The 21,040-nt window shown below is 44.1% G+C and overlaps 1 protein-coding gene across 3 annotated transcripts in view; it reads left to right on the forward strand.

Moving 5' to 3' along the window:
• The first annotated feature begins 1,423 nt into the window (after positions 1 to 1,423).
• SLC66A2 (solute carrier family 66 member 2) overlaps positions 1,424 to 21,040 on the forward strand; it is a 220,284-nt gene continuing 200,667 nt past the window's right edge. For all 3 annotated transcript variants that reach the window (XM_077492319.1, XM_077492317.1, XM_077492318.1), the window contains exon 1: positions 1,424 to 1,657. In XM_077492319.1, coding sequence (XP_077348445.1) covers positions 1,455 to 1,657 — 203 coding nt within the window. In that variant the 5' untranslated portion in view covers positions 1,424 to 1,454. The remainder of the gene's footprint in view (positions 1,658 to 21,040) is intronic.

The following is a 21,040-nucleotide window of genomic DNA, read 5'->3' on the forward strand; positions in this document are numbered from 1 at the left end:
AACTCTTAAAAGGGCCAAGATAAGATAAGAGCTCAGAAATGATTAATATAATTGCATTGCAATAAATAGTAGAAAGAACTACACATAATACTGATTAAATAAAGAATTGTGGTCAGTTCCAATGGCAACATGAAGCGGAAAGTTTACAAATCAGACATAGGATCCCCCAGAATTTTAACAGCCAATCAGGCATAAAGTCCCTCGGAATTTTAGCAGTCAGAGATTGCATCCCTTTTTTTAATTTCTATGTATGTCTTCACACTGGTCCGTTGCACTTCTGTTACAGTGTTAAAAATCTTGCGTGCCACATTTTTGGTCAGTTTAGAAAAACAAACGCAGCAAAACGCACCTCCCCTGTTGACCTGCACTGAAAATGCAGCAAGAACACATTGATAATGCACCTGTTGCGTTTTTAGAGTCACATGATTTATGAAAAACACACCATAAACAGAAAAATCATGGTGAAATCCCATCAAAATCACTTGCGTTTCCTGAGCTATTATCGGCACCCTTTTTTCTTTTGGCAAAATGTGGGGAAAAAAACGCCATTTTCAGCCAATGTGTATCAGCCGCCTACATTTCGGTGCTCTATCTCGAATATGTCTTAATAAATTTCACATGGTTTAAAATTTTACATACTCTTTGTTCCTTGTTTCAGTTAGGGTACTGCTTATTTTGACAGTCCGTGTGTCAGAAAAGTTGATTTATTCTTAGGGAGAAAAAAAGTGCAGGATAATAAACCTAGTCTGTATTATTTTCACCCATTGAGGGGGTACAGGTGTAAGGCTGACCGCAGGTCAGCCTGTATTTGTAGGAGGAGTCAGGCTGCATAAAGCCTGCCCTCCTTTGCCTCCTCCCTTGTGGTCGCAGGCTCTCGTGTCCCACCCACCCATTCCTCCTTTCTTTTTCCTTTTCATTTCAATTCATACTTGGGTATGCCCCCTTTTAGGCATACTGACCATGTGACCCCGGCACACCTAAGGTCAATGTTCTCTGTTGCTCCTTTCCTATACTATCCGCAGATTGACTCTGAGTACAAATAGCCTTAAGTACAAAACAAAATTGGCACTTTTATTATGGACTGCTACTTTTGTATGTGTGTGTGTGTGTGTGTGTGTGTGTGTGTGTGTGTATATGTGTGTATATATATATATATATATATATATATATATATATTATTGTGTGTATTTTCCACTTTAAATAAGTGTTAGATTTAGAGGACAAACTTTCTCTTTCTACAAATTTCTAATACAAGGCACACTTTTGTTGAAAGGCATAACTAATTATCCAGATCTCCTCCTTTTTTTTTTTTTTTTTGCAGATACTATAATGGGATATAATAACCAAGCATATGTTTGGAGCTTGCACCCACTGTACTAATGCTGATAGAGTGGCTTTATCCAGATTCTGTCCCTGGTAGAGTCAAAGGAGAGACACGGTGACCCTGAGCCAGGATGAATGAAGAAGGAGCTGACTGGCTTTTGTCATCTTTTCACCAACTGATATCATGGGGAGCATCGGCTGCTATGATCTTTGGGGGAATAGTACCATACATACCCCAGTACAGAGACATTAGTAGAACACAGAATGCAGAGGGCTTCTCTGTCTATGTATGTCTTATGCTGCTTGTGGCCAATATACTGCGAATATTGTTTTGGTAAGTAACCACTCTTTTTTGCATGTGTTACAGTATACTCTACTGCAAGTACACTACACGGGGTTCTATTGTATTCAGGTTTTACACTTTAGGCTGGGTTCACACATATACGATGCTGGAACCAGCACAATGCCTGTGTGGGTTACCGCTTTGCATTTACCTTGCAGGCATTGCACACTGCACTCAACGAACCGATGCGGGTGTCAATAGAAAGTTAATGACGCCTCCATATCAGTGCAAACTGTGAAATCATATCGCATGGGTGGGAACGCCCATGCAGTCCGATTCCAGTGCAGACCGGAAAAAGGGTCCTGCACCATTTTGGTCCGAACGCAATGCGAATTCAGCCATACAGACTGTAAGGTTGAATTTGCATTGCACAGACATCGCATGTAATGTGCTAATTGCAAGCTATGTCTGGCATCGCATATGTGTGAAACCAGCCTAAAACCTAAACCAGGTCTGGCAGGTTCCTATATGACCTTGGTGCTCTGAGCATTCCAGCCTGATCACTTTTTGTTATCAACTATCAGCAGATCATGGGTGGGAAATGTTAGATGACATTAAACTAGTTAATGTACAGTTTGTAATAGTTCTTAACCACTGTGCAGTAACCCATAGCAGCCAGGTACAACTTAAAGCTTAAACGCCAGGTATGATCCTAATTGCATGCTTACATTGGTCCAGCTTGTCCCCTTATGCACATGGCTGCTTATAACTGCTCTGTTCACTTAGTCACCGCAGCATCACACTGATCGAATAGCCACTGGTGTGTGTGCTAGGAGGTTACAAGTGCTGTAGCAGCAAACCAGGTCAATCGCCCTGTTTACTTTTCTAACACAAAAAAACCTTTTGAGATGTGACAATTTACTAAGTTAGATTGACCACAACAGTACTGAGATGCACTAATTTGCATCATAGCCCACTGCACTAAAAAAAAGTGTTGCACACATACAATTTTTTTTCAGCACACAACATATTGGTGTGAACGAAGGCTGGCCATACATTATACAATTTATTTTATTTTTTCCTTTTTTTTATATATTTATCAAAACCATATAATGAGGTCAAACCTAAACACTTTCATTTTGTATGCAATCAGGCAAGCCTTTGCACTACATAGTTGAAGGTAAATCTAAAGGCAATTGAACAAGAAAATTGTATAATGTATGGCCAACTTAACACATTGTTTTTGCACTGCGACAGACCAATGCAAATGGTGTAAATGGGCCCTAAATCACTCTGTGGTGTTCATAGTAAGTGGGGTATTTGTGGTTCAACTTCTGTTTTCAGTGTGCATGTACTGTGCGTATGCAGAGTAATTAAAAAAAAAAAAATGGGCAAAGTCCTATGTTTACAAAAGTGAACCACTTTTTTTCCACCTTTTGGTGAATTACAATGAATGAATGCTCATGTATGCAATGGCTTTTCACCATGTGTTAGTGGTGACTATAGAGGAGTGTTGGCGAATCTTGGCACCCCAGATGTTTTGAAACTACATTTCCCATGATGCTCAACTACACTGCAGAGTGCATGAGCATCATGGGAAATGTAGTTCCAAAACATCTGGGGTGCCAAGATTCGCCATCACTGCTATAGGGAGTGGCCCTGAAACAAAGGGCTGTCTGCAACTGGTAAAGCTTTTGCTGTGGAGTTTTACTGATTCTAGTAACATGAGTCAGCCTGTTGCCCTGCGCTTTGGTACTCAACTTTTGAATCACAGAAAAGGGGTCAGCTTGAACCAAGTGTTGACATTTGCTAAAAAAAGAATTTCTGAGTTTGTACACTCTTGCCAAGTTTTGGCTGAAAGTGATTTGGCATAGTGAGATGAACACCTCTTGATATGTACTTTGGGATGTCTGTGTGATTATTTCCACTAATGCTCCCCAGTGATTAATATATAATGCATGAGCAGCACTTGAAATGCCCAAGAAATTCTGAAGCTGTGAAGTCCATAGGAACGTGCATTTGAACATATGGGGGTTATTTACAAAAGGAAAATCCACTTTGCACTACAAGTGCACTTGCAAGTGCAGTTACTATACATCTAAGGGGTTGATCTGAAATGAGGGGAAGCTCTGCTGATTTCATCATCCAATCATGTGCAAGCTAAAATGCATTTTTATTTTCCTTGCATGTCCCCCTCGGATCTACAGCGACTTTACTTCCAAGTGCCCTTGTAATTTGCACTTGTAGTGCAAAGTGTATTTTCCTTTTGCCTTTAGTAAATAATCCCCATAGTATTTTAAAACCCATATAACTTTGCCCAGATGGATTTTTATTCAACAGAAGTCGCATAGTCTTCATTTTTAGTAAGGCGGATGTTCAAAGACATGCAGGAATACAGGAATATAAAAAGATAAAAGAGACGTTTTGTGGGCTTTAAAGTGTTACTAAACCCAATACCCTGTCACTATATCTGGTCTATCACAGTACACAACATGGAAATGCAATAGTTTTAGTAAATATAAACTGCTACAGTGAAAAATAGTTGTGTATATTTAAAAATTTTGGAGAGATTTATAAAGTGCAAATGCTAGCACCTAAATTACAAATTATTCATTCATATAAAAAAAAAAGTGAACTAGTGCATATAACGAAAGCTATAACACAAGCTAGTGAAAACTTTGTAAATGAACAACTAATCCATAGAGCAGGGGTGTCCAAACTTTTTTCAAAGAGGGCTGGATTTGATGAAGTGAACATGCGTGAGGGCCGACCATTTTGCCTGACATTCTTTGAACCGTTAAAATTCGGGTTAAGTGTGTTCATCCGAGCACTAATACACTGCCCAACAAGAATTCTCTTGCCTTTGTGGCTGTGTGTGGGAAGAAATGAGCTTGGGCATATTTTTACATACTGTATTAATTGGCATATAACACACACCTTCACCTTAAGAGGGAAGTTTCAGGAAAAAAAATGTTTAAATAAAGAACTGTGAAGCAAAATAATGGTCAGTGTCCACCAATGCAGCCTAATCAGTGCACATTTGCAGACCCACCACAGCCAGGGACGCCCCCACCACAGCCAGGGACGCCCCCACCACAGCCAGGGACGCCCCCACCATTGCCAGGAATGCACTGACGAGCGCCAAAGGAGAATCTCCTGTTTACACGGCGGCTTCTTTAATAGAAAGTCCCGCCTCCTTTGATGGACAGAACAGTCGTCCAATGGCAGTGCAGGAGAAGGACTTCCTATTACAGAGGCCGCCCGTAAACAGGAAATTCTCCTGTGTACGGCGCTCGGTCCTGTCCACCCTGTACCTTCCGAAGCATATATATCTTTTGTGGCCCCGGTGCTGGGAGATCGTCGGGGGCCACAAAACATATGTATGTCCAAATAACCAGGCGGGCCGTTCAAAACCGAGCTGCGGAGGTCAGGGGGATGACGTAGGAACGCTCCGACGGAAGGGAGGGGTTACGAGGAGGCTGAGCAGGAGAAGGCGTGCGGCGTGTGGAAGAGAAATGCAGAGCGGAATAATGCTGGAAGGTGAGAGGCTCCAGTAATGAAAGACACCGCCGCAAGACGCCGCTCCGGAACCTGTCTACCCTACCGGCCATAAATAACAGCTGCCACCTCGCCTCCTCTCTGCCGCCCTCCCCCCCAACCTCTCGGGATTTCGAAGATAAAAGGAGAGCATGATCACGGAGAGCAACAGATAAGTTAAGTACTATATCCCGGTGCAAGTCATAGCTGTCTTAAATGACCGTATGTCTAAACTGCCAGGGGAATAGAAAGGACTGTAATAACAATGATGGGACAACATGAATGATGAGGTGTTTCTCTTTCTGGGATAGACAATTCAGACCAGCTTTGCGCTGGTTGCTGGAACTATACATAAACAAAGATAAGATATAAAGATACCAGGCTGCATTGTGTTAGAAAAATTTGTATGAACACTATAAATGCGCTGAAGTGGTCAGCAGGATATTAGACTTTTCCCTTCACCTCTCTGATGCAACATAACAGCAGTCTTTCTTTGTAAGCTGGGACGCACTAAGGGATGAACTAAGGAAGATAAACGAGTATAAGAGATAAGATAAGTGATACTTATGTCTGCAAAACTCATCTGTCTTAAATAAGAATATGTTTAAACTATCATGGTCATTAAAACTGGAGTAAAAGTAAAGAGATAGTATGAATGATGACATACTTTTACCCTGGGATATATAATTCAGATTAATACTATACTCGTCGCTGAGATTCTCTGCAAAAAAAAAAAGAAAAAAAAAAAAATTATAAGATACCAGGTGGGAGTGAGGGAAATGCCCAGAGAAATAGCCTGAAATATTACTAACCAGACTGAAAGCGGCCAGTGAGGATGAAACAAGCATTATATAAGACACTCAAGATGGAATGAACGAATAACTCCTTAGCTGCCTGCTTTCAGAAAATCAATCCGGATCCTTAAATGTAATGATAGATGGTTAATATAAGGTAACCCCCTGGAAAAGAACCCCACGGCACTCCTGCTTAGCTACTCAAAAATCGCATATTTTCTAAACGCATGAGCAGTGATGTAACTCGGTGGAGTAATATATTCATAGCATGTAGGAAACTGCATGAAGGACAGTACACGCATGGAAAGCGATCCCATTTTGCAGCTGCATACTTTCCTGGGAGCCCAGCAGAATTCTCAAGAGTAAACATAACCTTACATAGTACGCACGTCCCTATAGAATTCGATGACCAGCTAATATAGAGGTAAAATATCAGGAGAGGCACAATAAGGGGAGAAACCCCATATTTAACGCATAACGAAATTATGACACGCGACTTACAGGTGTCTATTAAAGATATAGGGACGGAAGACGTCATTGCTCAATAGATAAAGCTAACTGTGGTGCCACTGGTTTTTTCTCTCTACTTTCTGTCTTCTCTTTTTTTTTTTTTTTTTGTTACCCCTTTCTTCTCCCTCTTTCTCCCGGACCCCCTTTCCCTGTGTTGGAGGGAGGGAGGAAGAAAGAGAGGAGATAATAAGAATAAATGCTTGGACTGAAAGTACCTGCCCTTGATCGACCATAAAGAAGGGGGAGAAACACTTATAGCAGACTGACAAACTTAGGGCGGAAAACCGCTCAGCCATAACCAAGGGATCCTACCCTGGTAGATACTGTAAGGGGCTGATTGGAGGGAATTCTCAGAAGAAAAAGCACCAGTCATAGAAGGAGAACGTGAGAAGACCAGCAAACTGGGGCGACGACCACGGGAAGCAAAAAAAACCAAAATGAGCAGAGCCTCAAAGCAAAATACTAAGGGGGGCCTTAAAACCCCAAAAAATCCCAACACGGAAAGCACCATAAAACAATATATGACCCAAGGAGCTAGCCCAAGAGGAGGAGGGAAGGAAAAGATACCCACAAACCATGGAGGAAAAAGGGGAGTGGAAAAAACAGCAGGGGAGACCCCGGATCAGTCTAGAGACGAACTGACAACGGAAAGCGAATTAGAACTAAGTAAAAATGAGGATCAGAGGATGGAAGACCTGGGAATAACAAAAGGGTTCATGAGGGAGATGCTCCAAAAACTGGAGAACTCTATAAGATCAGATATTAGTCTCCTAAGAAGTGACCTTGGTCATATGCTAGCGAGAGTTGAAGCTGTAGAAGAAAGAACTGAGAATCAAGAACAGAAGTTAAAGAAAGTACAGACGCAAGTTAAATCAATTTCTCAGAACCAGAGAAGAATTCTCTACCGACTCGAAGACCAAGAAAATAGAAATAGAAGACTAAATCTGAGAATAAGAAATGTCCCAGAGAACAAGAAAGAAGATTTAAGGGAGGTTCTGAAAGATATATTTCGCCCCATACTAGACAATGCAGAGGGGGTACTCCCTTTGTTAGAGAGGGTGCATCGGGTTGGGAGGATAGGATCGGAAGAAACAGGAAGGGGAAGATTCCGCGATATTATCGTAAGGTTTGAACACTATGAAGATAAAGAGGAGATCTGGAGGAAATTAAGGGGAAACCCCCCATTAAAGTATGCGGAAACAGAAATACAAATCTTCCCGGACCTAGCATTTGAGACCCTAGCCAGAAGACGTCTCCTGAAACCTCTCTTGGAACAGATGAGAGTACGAAACATTAGATACAGATGGGGCTTCCCGGCTTGCCTGTTGGCATTTAAAGATGGAATAACAGCTAAATTAAGTTTCCCTGAAGAGTTAAGAGAATTTTGTGAAAAACTGGAGATTCCAACTCCAAGTTTACCCGGCTGGACAGACGAGTCAGAGGAATCACCTTAAAATGCCACCCAACTTAAATGATAAATTAGAAGTGGAAGAGACTGGGATCATGGGGGAGACGGGGGGGGGGGGGGGAGGGGTGGAGAGGTAGGGGGATGTATGTGGTCGGACCGGTTGGGTGGGGCAGTCCCATTCCCATCCCTATGAGGAGATATACCAAAGTAGGGAGGGAAAGGAGGCAACTGGCGAACCCCACCTCGGAGCACTAAGACTTAGAAATGGCCAGAGATTTGAGGCCAATTGATAAGTCGAGGGCCGCAGGATGGCCAAAACAGGGGGGGGGGAGGGGGATGGGGAGATGGGCGGGAGAGGGGGGTATGGGGGAGAGGGGGAAGGGGAGGGAGGAAGGAGAAGAAGATGTCAGTAGTGAAACCCTGAGGGAAAAAAGGAGGGAAGGAAAAGAAAAACGAAAACATGGTCAGGACAGAGAATATGGATAAAAGGAAACTGGAATTAAACTTCCTATCTTATAATGTTAGGGGGCTCAACACAGCAAAAAAGAGGCATAAAATCCTGGTAGAATTAAAACAACTAGAGGCAGATGTGATCTTTCTCCAGGAGACACATATAACACATACGTCAAGGAGTAGGCTTTACTCTAAAGACCACCCGAAATGGTACTATGGGGATACGATCTCAAAAAGGGCAAGAGGAGTAGCAATAGGATTCGGTAAGGATATTCGATTCACTGTAGAAGGAAGAGTAGCAGACCCAGAAGGAAGATATCTATTTTTGAAAGGAAAATTAGGAAATATTAGGTATACACTGGCTAACATTTACTCTCCAAATAAAAACCCTATAAATTTCTTGAGGGGAATACTGGCCAAAATACAAGAATTTAAAAGTGGCCATGTAGTTATAATGGGAGATCTGAATCTCTGTCTAGACCCCATACTTGACAGTACGTCCCGGGTACTGGGAGGGAATAGCACTCAATTAAAAAGGTTAATTCAAAACTTGAATAAAAACCAACTAGTTGATGTATGGAGGGCACAACACCCCAAAATAAGGGACTACACATTTTTCTCCCCAGTACACGGGTCGTACTCAAGGATTGATTATATTCTTGTGGAACACAGAGCCCTAGAGATGGTACTAGAAACAAGTATAGAAATAACAACACAGTCAGATCACGCGCCTTTAAAAATGAAAATGCAGATTCCCGGACAAAGTAAATGTTTCTCTAGGTGGCGACTAAATGACACGTTGATTCTTGATAAGGAGGGGGGGGAAGTAGTGAGTAAGGAATTAGAGAAGTACTTTCTGATGAATGAGACCGAAGGAATCTCTGGGCAGGTCCTGTGGGATGCCCATAAGGCGTATATTCGGGGGATCTTGATTGCACGAGGCTCGCAGAAAAAAAAAGAACGTATAGAGAGGGGTAATAAACTCAGAGAGGAAATCCTCAAAATTGAACAACAACATAAAAGGGGGCTTACAGATAAAAAGCTATATCAAAAATTAACGTCCAGGAGAGAAGAACTACGTGGGTTAATGGAACAAGAAACTAAAAAATTTTTTAATCAACTCAATAAAGTGAGGTATCAAGAAGAAAACAAACCTACTAAATATCTAGCCAGGACGCTCCAAAAGAAAAAAGCTACGAACTACATAGAGAAAATTCAAACAGAAACCGGGGACATGGTATACGCTTCAAAAGAAATAGCCGAATCATTCAAAACATACTACGGGAAATTATATGCGGTAAAAAACAACTTGATAGATAAAGAAGGTAAACTAAAAGAAACTGTTAAATATTTAAATAAGGCGAGACTCCCCAGGATCAGTGAAATTGATAAAGAATACTTAGAAAACCCCATAACGGAAGCAGAAATAAACGAGGTATTAGCGGAATCAGCTCCTGGGAAAAGCCCGGGACCAGACGGTCTGACAATTAGTCACTACAAGAGGTTTAAGAATATACTAGTACCGAAACTCTGTAAATATATGAACGGGATTGGGACAGAGTACGCCATGAGTAAAGAGGCGCTATCTGCCTCAATAACGATCATACGGAAAGAAGGAAAAGACGAGACCAAGTGCGCAAGTTACAGACCAATATCACTCCTTAATGAGGATACTAAACTATTTGCTAAGGTGTTAGCAAATAGAATGAAAAAAGTAATGAATATACTAGTACATCCAGATCAGACTGGGTTTATCCCCGGGAGAGAGGGAAAGGACAATGGAGTGAGAACTTTATTGATTCTATCTCAAAGGAAGAAGACGGAACCCCCGGCGCTACTATTATCAATAGATGCCCAAAAGGCCTTTGATAGAGTCGATTGGGGATTCATGTTCCAGACAATGGACAAAATGGGCATAGGCCCTAGGATGGCCAGATGGATTAAAACGATGTATGACCACCCGACAGCGACTGTAAACATCAACGGGTTGCCCTCCTCTTCCTTTGAGATGGAAAATGGGACCAGACAGGGATGCCCACTATCACCTCTTCTTTTTGTGCTTTCGTTGGAACCCCTACTCGCGACAATCAGAAACAACCCGGAAATAAGCGGAATTAAGGCTGAGCAAGAGGAACATAAACTTGCAGCATATGCAGACGACGTGTTGTTTTATATAAGTAACCCAGTAGATTCTCTGCCCAAGATAACAAAGGCCCTGGATGAGTACGGGAAATTATCAAACTTCAAAATTAACCAAACAAAATCTGAAATCCTTAATATAAATGTAGGTGCGACGGAAGTACAACTAATCCAAGAACAAAGTAAATTTAAATGGACAAAAGAGCTGAAATACCTGGGGGTAAAATTGGCAAACACTCTGGATAAGATATACCGTCTAAATTATATCCCTTTATTGAATGAAATAAAAACTGAACTCAGAAGAGCAAGTAATAGATCGATCTCGTGGATAGGTCGAATAAACGTGTATAAAATGTTTATTCTTCCAAAAATTGTATATAAATTCCAGATGTTGCCAGTTGAAATCCCATCCAGCTATTTCCAAAAATTAAAAGCAATAATGAGCAAATTTATATGGAATAACAAAAAACCTAGGATCTCCTATGGAGTATTAAAACAAGAAAAAGGGAGGGGAGGATTAGCGGTCCCTGATTTACAATATTATTATCAGGCGGTGGTCTTATCAAGAATTGTAGAATGGGTAAAAGGGAAAAAAAAAGAGGAAAAAAGATGGGTTAATTTAGAATATACATACAGTAAAGCACAATTAAATAAGATAATATGGAATCCCCCAAAATACAGGGTACTAGATATAGACACAAATAAGTTAACACAGATTGCACTGAAGATATGGGATAAGGAATATAAAAGATTAAATGGACACTATAATTCGCCACTGATAACCTTAAAAGATAACGAATATTTCCCACCGGGTAGAGGGGTGATAGGAGGGAACTGGATAAGATTAGAGGGGTCACAAATAAAAGATATAATTAAAAAAGGGAAACTTCTTTCACATGAAGAGTTAGTGCACATGGGATTTATGAGAAGGGATAGGTGGCGATATCTCCAGCTGACCCGTTTCATAGAAAAACTTCCCCAGCCGATTAGGTCTGAAAAGGATTTGACAGGGGTGGAACAACTTTGTACGGCTGATAGTACAAAGGGTATAATATCAAAGCTATATGGGCTATTGATGCGGACCAGCTGGAAAGATACGCCGCCATATATAAATAAATGGGAAAGGGAATTGGGATCACAAAAAAGTAAAGAAACAATAAATAAAATTTTGAAAATGACACACCGCTCGGCAAGGGACAATAAAACAGCTGAGATGAACTACAAACTTATCTCCCGATGGTATAACACCCCGGATAAGGTATCTAAATTCCAGCTAGGCGGGACCGCCGAGTGCTGGCGGGGCTGTGGGAAAACAGGTACCATGACACACATTTGGTGGGAGTGCGCTAAAATTAAACTATACTGGGAAAAGATCCTTCAAATGATTAAGGAAATAACTCAAACAGCATTGAAATCAGACCCCTGGGTAGTACTCTTTCACGGCACGGAGGTTGGGGTTAAACAATACCAAGACACAATCATCCCGCATCTATTAAACGCTGCGAAAAAACTGATCCCTAAAAAATGGCGAGAGGTAGAGTGCCCAACAACATGGGAGTGGGTAGATGCGGTAGAAGAAATATATAATATGGAAAGCCTGTGTTTGAGAGAAGAAGAGGAAAGGGTAATATTTCTAAAAAAATGGAGAGGTTGGAAACAATTTAAGTGGGATTGGAGTTTCTCCGCACAACTAAGACCATAAAGACCAGAATATCAGGAGCAGGGACACTACTGACAAGGGGAAAGGGGAGGGGGGGGGGGGTAGTATAACTTTAATATAATTTCAGTGAAATATTGGGAGTAAGATATAAGAATTGTTTTAAGAAATATGAAATAAAAGTTGGATAAATGTTTTTACATTTAATTATACAAGTAAGCAACAAGAAAACAGCCACAATGATGTGAAGATTAATTCTAAGAGACAACAATGAACGTTAAGTTGATTCATAGTCTCAGGTAAAGATTCGCTGATGTGGCAATAAAAAAAAAAAAAAAAAAAAAAAAAAAAAAAAAACCGAGCTGCGGGCCGCGATTGGCCCGTGGGCCGGACTTTGGACATACCTGCCATAGAGTAAAGTCTTACCACAAAATTGAAGTGCAAATTATATATATATATATATATATATATATATATATATATATATATATATATATATATATATATATATTATAATGTGTGTATGTTTGCACTTTATATATAGGTTTGCACTTTATACATCTCTCCAGCCTTGAAAAAGTATTCACACCCCTTGCAATTTTCCACCTTTTTGCCATGTTTCAACCTAAAATATAAATGTCTTTTATTGGGATTTTATGCGATGGACTAACACAAAGTGACACATAATTGTGAATTTTTTTTTTTTTTTTACAAATAAATATGTGAAAAGTGTGACGTGCATTTGTATTCAGCCCCCTGAGTCAATACTTTTTAGAACCACTTTTCGCTGCAATTACAGCTGCAAGTCTTTTTTTTTTTTTTGTCTCTACCAGCTTTGCACATCTAGAGTGAAATTTTTGCCCATTTTTCTTTGCAATACAATAGCCCAAGCTCTGTCAGATTGGATGAACGGCGTCTGTAAACAGCAATTTTCAAGTCTTGCTACAGATTCTCAATTGGATTTAGGTCTGGACTTTGACTGGGCCATTCTAACACATGAGTATGCTTTGATCTAAACTATTCCATTGTAGCTCTGGCTGTATGTTTAGGGTCGTTGTGCTGCTGCCCCAGTCTCAAGTCTCTAACAGGTTTTCTTCTAAGGTTGCCCTGTAATTGGCTCCATCCATCTTCCCATCAACTCTGACCAGCTTCCCTGACCCTGCTGAAGAAAAGCATCCCCACAACATGATGCTGCCACCACTATGTTTCACAGTGGGGATGGTGTGTTCATTTTCCACCACACTTAGGGGGTTATTTACTAAAGGAAAATACACTGTGCACTGCAAGTGCACTTGAAAGTAAAGTTGCTGTAGATCCAAGGGGGACCTGCAAGGAAAATAAAAAACAGCATTTTTGCTGGCACATGATTGGATGATAAAATCAGCAGAGCTTCCACTCATTTCAGATCTAACACCTTAGATTTAGAGAGACTGCACTTTTTTCCACATGTTTGCTGTGTCCCCCACATGGCTTCTTGCAAACAGGACTTCTTATGACTTTCTTTCAACAATGGCTTTCTTCTTGCTACTCTTCCATAAAGGCCAGATTTTGTTGTTAGAGTGCACGACTAATAGTTGTCCTTTGGACAGATTCTCCCACCTGAGCTGTGGATCTCTGCAGCTCCTCCAGAGTTACCATGGGCCTCTTGGCTGCTTCTCTGATTAATGCTCTTTGCCCGACCTGTCAATTTAGGTGGACGGTAATGACTTGGTAGGTTTGCAGTTGTGCCATACTCTTTCCATTTTCAGATGATGGATTGAACAGTGCTCCGTGAGATGTTCAAAGCTTGAGATATTTCTTTCTTTTAGAACCCAACCCTGCTTTAAACTTCTCCACAACTTTATCCCTGACCTGTCTGGTGTGTTCCTTAGCCTTCATGATGCTGTTTGTTCACTAAGGTTCTCTAACAAACCTGAGGGCTTCACATAACAGCTGTATTTATACTGAGATTATATTACACAAAAGTGGACCCTATTTACTAATTAAGTAACTTCTGAAGGCAATTGGTTTCACTAGATTTTAGTTAGGGGTAGGGGTGCAGTGGATCAAAAAACGATTGGATCGTTCCTCGGATCAGAGTCACTGATCGGATCATTTTTTGGATCAGCAAATAATAATTGAATTTGCAAAAACCTTTGAAAATTCCACCACCATACAGTCCCCCACTGTGATGGACATCTCCCCCTCACTGTAATATTGGCTGGTTACGGCTGAGCATGGCTGGGTATTGCAGAGTATTACAGAGTATTGGCTGGGCATGGAGGGATGGCTGTCACAGAGCAGCGCTGTGGGCACTACAGCTGCTGCCATCCGATCTCTCCCCTCCACTGTACAGATCAGTACAAAGAGGGGAGAGAGGAACCGGCGTCATGACATGACGACAGTTTGTTTACAAGTGATCGCTCCCGCATTGTAAACGGCCTGGGTGTAGGAAGATGGGCAGAGCTACGCCGAAGCTGCGGCCTTTCGTAAGGCCAAGACCGCGGCATGTGCCGATCCGAGCTGCGTGATCGGTGATGATCAGTTGCACCCCTAGGTAGGGGGTATCAAACTAAAGGGGGCTGAATACAAATGCATGCCACTCTTTTTTCAGATATTTTATAAAAAAATTTGAAGACCATTTAGCATTTTTCTCCCACTTCACAATTATGTGCCATTTTGTGTTTGTCTATCACATTAAATCCCAATCAAATACATTTACGTTTTTGGTTGTACCATTACAAAATGTTGAAAATTTCCAGGGGTATGAATACTTCAAGGCACTGTAAATACCTTTTTTCTCATTGGCAGTATATAGCAGTCTCATGACTTATCGGTGCCTGGTTAAAGCTTGTAGGAGGAGTTTTTATTCTCCTCTGTCTTATAAGGCTGCAGAACCCCTGACACTCTGTATAGTGCTGATTTGCCCTATGCTGATCACTCCAATGGGGGGGGGGGGGGGGGGGGGAATAGCAATACACACCAAACTGAGCATGTGCAGAGTGATTCAGAAGGCTCTTTCTTATCAGGAAATCTATTGGGGACAGTGAAAGAAGGGGAGGCTCAGAGAAGACAGGATCAAACAGCCTTTTTACACAATGCGGAATATTAATCCTTAAGGTGGTTTTGGTAATTCTGAAGACACAAATCTGCAGAAAATCTAATGGTGTGTATGGGGTCTAACTTGTGACAACAGGGGCTGAAACCAGATCCACATGGTTAAGGTCCTGTTCACATTAGTGCAATTCCTTCTGCGTCTGCCATGACACTGCAATGCACGTCATACTATTATTTATGGTCCCTGTTAACATAAATGCAACATGGTGCAGTGTGATTTTTGAAAAGGTGTGCAGTGCTGTATTTTTGGCCCTATATACTTTAATGGGAGTGCATGGGGGGGGAAAAAAAACGCGTACATGAATTTTTGGCAGGTTTGGTGGTTAACAGCTTAACAACTGCTACAAAAAAAAGCATGATTATGCAGCAGAACTGGCGTGAACCTAGGATTGGTCATACTTCCTTTTTTATTTTATTTTTAATTTTTTTCTTTTATTTATTTTTTTTCTTTTTTATAGTCAGCCTGACACAGCTTCTCTCTTTAGACCATTGGGGTGTTATGCCACCTTCAAAAGAGGACTAGGCATTACATGTTAACGTGATAATAAAACTCAAACTTTCTAGTTGTGCCAAAGGAGCGGTCCCTTAGGTAACAACCCCTCAGCATGCTACTGCAGCCTCCGTTTTATTTTGCCTAGTGAAGGAGAAGGACCTAGGAACCCTGATGGGCCCATCTGTCCGTGGTTTTTCTGCAGAAGCTTTGCTTTTTGCACACGATTAAAGATCCTGTGATCTGCTATCAACAGCTGGCTGGGTGACAGGCTGGATACTCTTATCCTTGTAGTCTCCCCGGCCAGCGAACTTGTGCAGGTCGCAGCTATGCGCTAGGCCGGCCACTACGTACCTCTGCTCCAGAGGTGGTCGATGAGCTTTTATGCTCCGGGGCGTACATATGACCGGGCTACTGATGTCTGCGTCAGTGTGCTGAGGCCAGCAGCCACCCTGTACTGATCAGAGAGTGGGTCTATAATGGAATGTCTCCCAGCTCTTCAGGACTGGTAAGTACAGCTCTCCCTGCCTCGGTGGGCTGAGTAGCTAGGCATTCCCTGGGAGGTCAATTCAGGGGTCCATCACCTCCCTCTCTTCTCTCCCTTCCCCCCCCCCTTCCTGTAAGGGATGCTGCGTGTGGCTGCTTAGCGGTGTGTGTCATGTGCAGGGGCTCTGTGGGGGGGGGGGGGGGGCTGTGCTGGCTGGCTGTGTCCTGAGTGGTGTTTTTCATGTCCCTGGGGGTGCCTGTGAGGCTGTGCCTGTGATATCTGCAGCGCTGATCACCACCATTTTCTAGCTCTGTCCCTCATGGTTTCAGTGTCAGCGGTCATCTAGGGTATGGGCAAGGGAAGGCATGCTGTCCTGTGTCTTGGTGGCCATTTTCCCTGTGATTTGTCCTTATACTGGACGCCGGCAGCCATTTTATAGAAGCCTGAGAATGTGTGTGTGTGTGTGTGTGTGTGTGTGTGTGTGTGTGTGTGTGTGTGTGTGTGTGTGTGTGTGTGTGTGTGTTTGTTTGTTTTGTTTGTTTTTTTTCCCCCTTCCAGCTTCTCTAGAGACAGCATGTGTTCCTGTAATCCGGTGGCCATTTTCCCAGTGCTTTATGTCCTTATGCTGGACGCTGGGCAGCCATTTTCTTTGAGCTTGAGCAAATTGCAGAGTGGTTTCAGCGCCATTAGCAGCAGCTTTGAGCGGATTCCTCTGCACCTGGGAGCTGACAGAGAACACGGACACTAGTTGCTGGACAGCGCAGAACCTGTCAGGGTGGTGAGTCCTGCGGGAAAGAGCCCCTCAGCCAGCAGCAGTAAGGAGGGAGGGATCATCACTGTCCTAATTCTACTTCAGGTGGCAGACAGAGTAGGGTCAGCATGCCTTCAGAAACTGGTGTTTCTTCCCCTGAAATTCAGGCAATTGCAACCGATTCACCTGCGGAATGTGCAGTGCCCTTGGACGCCTTATCAGCGGTCCTCAATTCGTTCGTTGCCAAGATGGAGACGGTGCATGGGCAAAAGGTGCTAAAAAGTGCCCCCCTGCCCCCCTCGTCCTCTGGGGAGAGCTCTGACGCAGACTCGGGCCCTGTTGAGGCTGGTGACCCCTGCTCTGACGTTTCAGATGACGCTGACCAGGACCGTTCGGACAGTGAGGATGAGTCCCCGTCTGGGTCCGGGCGACAAATCGCTTGTTGAAGCACTTATCACAGCTGTGCGTGATACCCTAAAGATTCAGGAGCCAGCAGATACCTCTACTGATGTAGCGGTCCCTTTTGGGTCCTGTAAGCCAGCCATTCACCTAAGGTGTTCCCGTATCTGACTTATTTTGATGAGTTAATTTACAAGGAATGGGGTCGACCGCAATGGACCTTCTCGTTGCCCATTTGAGGAGCGCCTTCTCAAAAAGTGGTGGCTCCTCCCATCGTGGACCCCCCCCGTTCCTTGTTTACGGTTGTGGGGTCAACCATGCGACCAGTACTGGCATCCGCACTTGTGTCGCAGTGGGCAAAACTGGCACCGCGTATTGGGAGAACAGCAGGCTTCTCCTGTCTGCGTGGAACTAGCAGACCAACTAGTGCATGGCCTTAGGAATGTTTGTGACACAGCCCTGGATACCCTCCCATTGTTATCCAGGGCTTCAGTGTCAGCAGTGGTGCTGAGGCGCCTGATTTGGTTGGAATGCTGGTCTACTGACCAGGCATCCAAAAAACCCCTGACGGATCTTCCCTTCCCTGGCAACAGGCTCTTTGGAGCACATTATTAAGAATGCCACAGGTGGTAAGAGTACTCTACTCCCACAGGCCAGGAAGGCTAAGGAGCCACGCCGTAGGCAAGGGCCCTCTTTTTGCACTCACAAATGGCTTTTTTGTCTGCCCGGAGCTTCGGCTAAATGTCCCCAGCCTGATAGGACGACCACGGAAGGACAGAAACGTCCCTGGAACCGCAAGCCTGCGAACAAAAGTGCTACCGCATGAAGGTTTTCCCCCACCCATTACTCGGGTGGGGGGTCGCCTTCGGGGGTTTGCAGCCCGGTGGTCCTCTCGATTGTCCGAGCAATGGGTCTGTGATCTGATTTCTTATGGCTACAAGATAGAGTTCCTCTCTTGGCCGCAAAACAGATTCTTCTCCTCCAGCATACCCGTTCTCCCGGCTCGCCGGGAAGCCCTCTTAGGGGCAGTAAGGGACCTGCTGAATCGCTGGGTGATTGTACCTGTTCCGGAATCGGAAAGTTTCCAGGGTTTCTACTCAAACCTGTTTGGACGTACCCCTTCATTATTGGGAACTACAATCTTGGATCTAAAAGCCCTTAATTACTTTGTGAAAGTGCAGAGGTTCAGAATGGAATCCGTTCGCTCAGTAGTCGCTGCACTCCATCAAGGGGACTCCCTGGCATCCTTAGACATCCAGGATGCGTACCTGCACATACCCATATGCTTCCGGCATCAAAAGTTTCTGCGATTGCAGTCGGGGAAGCCCACTACCAGTTTGTGGCTCTCCCTTTTTGGTTTGGTATCAGCCCCCCTGAGTCTTTACCAAGGTATTGGCTCCTGTGTTGGCGTTGCTACGGCAACGCGGGATTGCGATCGTGGGTTACCTAGTTAATCTCCTCCTGAGAGCTTCTTCCTCCTCAGAATTAGAAGAGGATGTGGCGATCAGCATGCAGACCCTGCAAGAATTTGGGTGGCTGTTGAATCTAAAAAAGTCGGTGATAGTACCGACTCGGCGTTTGGAGTACCTAGGCTTGCTGCTGGACTCCAGGGAAGAAAGAGCGTTTTTCCCTTCAGACTGACTCTCAGAGCCGCGGTAAAACTGATGAACCGCAAGTGGTCATCGCTGCGCTTCTAAATAAGAGTCCTGGGACTCATGGTAGCCTCCTTCGAGGCAGTACCATATGCCCAGTTCCACACCAGAGTCCTGCAGAAGAAGATCTTGACAAAGTGGGACAAATCTCCGTTTGTCCCTGGATCGACAGATCCAGGTGAGCCAGTTAGTCAGGGGTTCCCTGATCTGGTGGCTGAGGTTCCCGGTGCTTCAGTCCGGGAAGTCATTCCTACCTCTGAAATGGACGATGATCACAATGGACGCCAGCCTGTTCGTCTGGGGTGGAGTGATGGGAGTTCACTCGACTCGGGGCCTCTGGTCGATGGAGGAATCGAAGTTGCCAATCAATCTGCTTGAACTGAGAGCGATCGGGTTATGCCTCTCCACATGGTCAATGAGACTACAAGGGCGTCCGATCAAGATCCAGTCAGACAACGCCACTGCTGTGGCATACGTCAATCACCAAGGAGGAACAAGAAGCTCTGCCACTGCACGGGAGTTCGCTCACATACTTCGGTGGGCAGAGCGATATGTACCGGCCCTGTGGGCCATTTACATCCCGGGTGTGGAGAACTGGCAGGCGGACTATCTAAGTTGTCAGATGCTGGACCCAGGAGAATGGGCGTTGCATCCGGAGGAGGTGTTCAGGCTACTGTGCCTGCAGTGGGGCACACCAGACGTGGATCTTCTGGCCTACCGTCTCAATCGGAAGGTGCCGAGATTCGTGTCCAGGACAAGAGATCCATGGGCAGACGCGTCAGACGCACTGGTGGCTCCATGGGATCAGTACCAGCTGATCTACGTCTTTCCTCCACTGAAACTGTTACCACGTCTGCTTTGCAGAGTGGAAGCCGAAGGGATCCCAGTAATACTGGTTGCCCCAGATTGGCCTCAGCGTCCTTGGTACGCAGACCTAGTGCACCTGGTGGCAGACGCTCCCTGGCGACTGCCGTTGCGAGAGGACCTTCTGTCTCGAGGTCCGATTTCTCCATCCTGCTTTACCATCGCTGGCTTTAACGGCATGGCTATTGAAAGCCAAGTGTTGAGGAACCGGGGTCTGTCGGAATCGCTGATCCCAACTATGTTGAGAGCACATAAATCTTCTTCTCGGAAGATATATCTTCGTACCTGAAAGGCCTACATCTCCATGTGTGAGGAGAAAGGATGGTAACCGTGCTCCTTTTCCATATCCAGGATCCTGCTGTTTCTTCAGCAAGGGGTGGACCAGAAATTGGTGTTTAAGCACCATTAAAGGACAAATATCTGCTTTGGCTCTCCTTTTTCAGCAACCTCTGGCGTCTCACTCTCTAGTGAGTACTTTTGCTCAAGGGGTGCGACATGTAGTTCCTCCGGTGCGTCCGCCGTTACCCCCGTGGGATCTGAACCTGGTATTATCGGCGCTTCAAAAACTGCCATTTGAAAATGGAGAGTTTCCCCTGTTGACTCTTTCCCAGAAAGTGGCCTTTCTAGTGGCCATCACATCGGCCAGGAGGGTTTCTGAACTGGCGGCCTTGTCTTGCAAGTCGCCCTATCTGGTTATCCACAAGGATAAGGTAGTGTTGCGTCCACAACTGTCTTTTCTGCTGAAGGTAGTCTCGGCGTTTCACATCAATGAGGACATTGTGTTACCATCTCTGTGTCCTAAAGCCGACATATCCTAAGGAGGTGGCCCTTCATGCTCTGGACATGGTTTGGGCTCTGAAGGTGTATTTGTCTGCCATGGCTCCTTTCCGGAAGTCAGACTCGCTGTTTGCTTCGGTGGCTGGTCCAAAGAAAGGCATGGCGGTCTCGTCGGCCACCATTTTCAGGTGGATCAGACAGATTGTAGTACAAGCCTACACCTTGAAGGGGCAGGTGCCCCCCTTTCCGGTCACAGCCCACTCCACGAGGGCAATCGTAACGTCTTGGGCCTTCCGACATCAAGTGTCTGTCGCTCAAGTGTGTAAAGCGGCGACCTGGTCGTCTGTCCACGCATTTACAAAGTTCTGCAGGTGGCTGTATAGTTGCAATTGCATATGATATTTTTATTTTTTGTTTTTT

The sequence above is a fragment of the Lithobates pipiens genome, unplaced genomic scaffold, assembly GCF_037356315.1.
Source record: "Lithobates pipiens isolate NorthernLeopardFrog02 unplaced genomic scaffold, aLitPip1_a1.2 Scaffold_19, whole genome shotgun sequence".
Classification (NCBI taxonomy): Eukaryota; Metazoa; Chordata; class Amphibia; order Anura; family Ranidae; genus Lithobates; species Lithobates pipiens.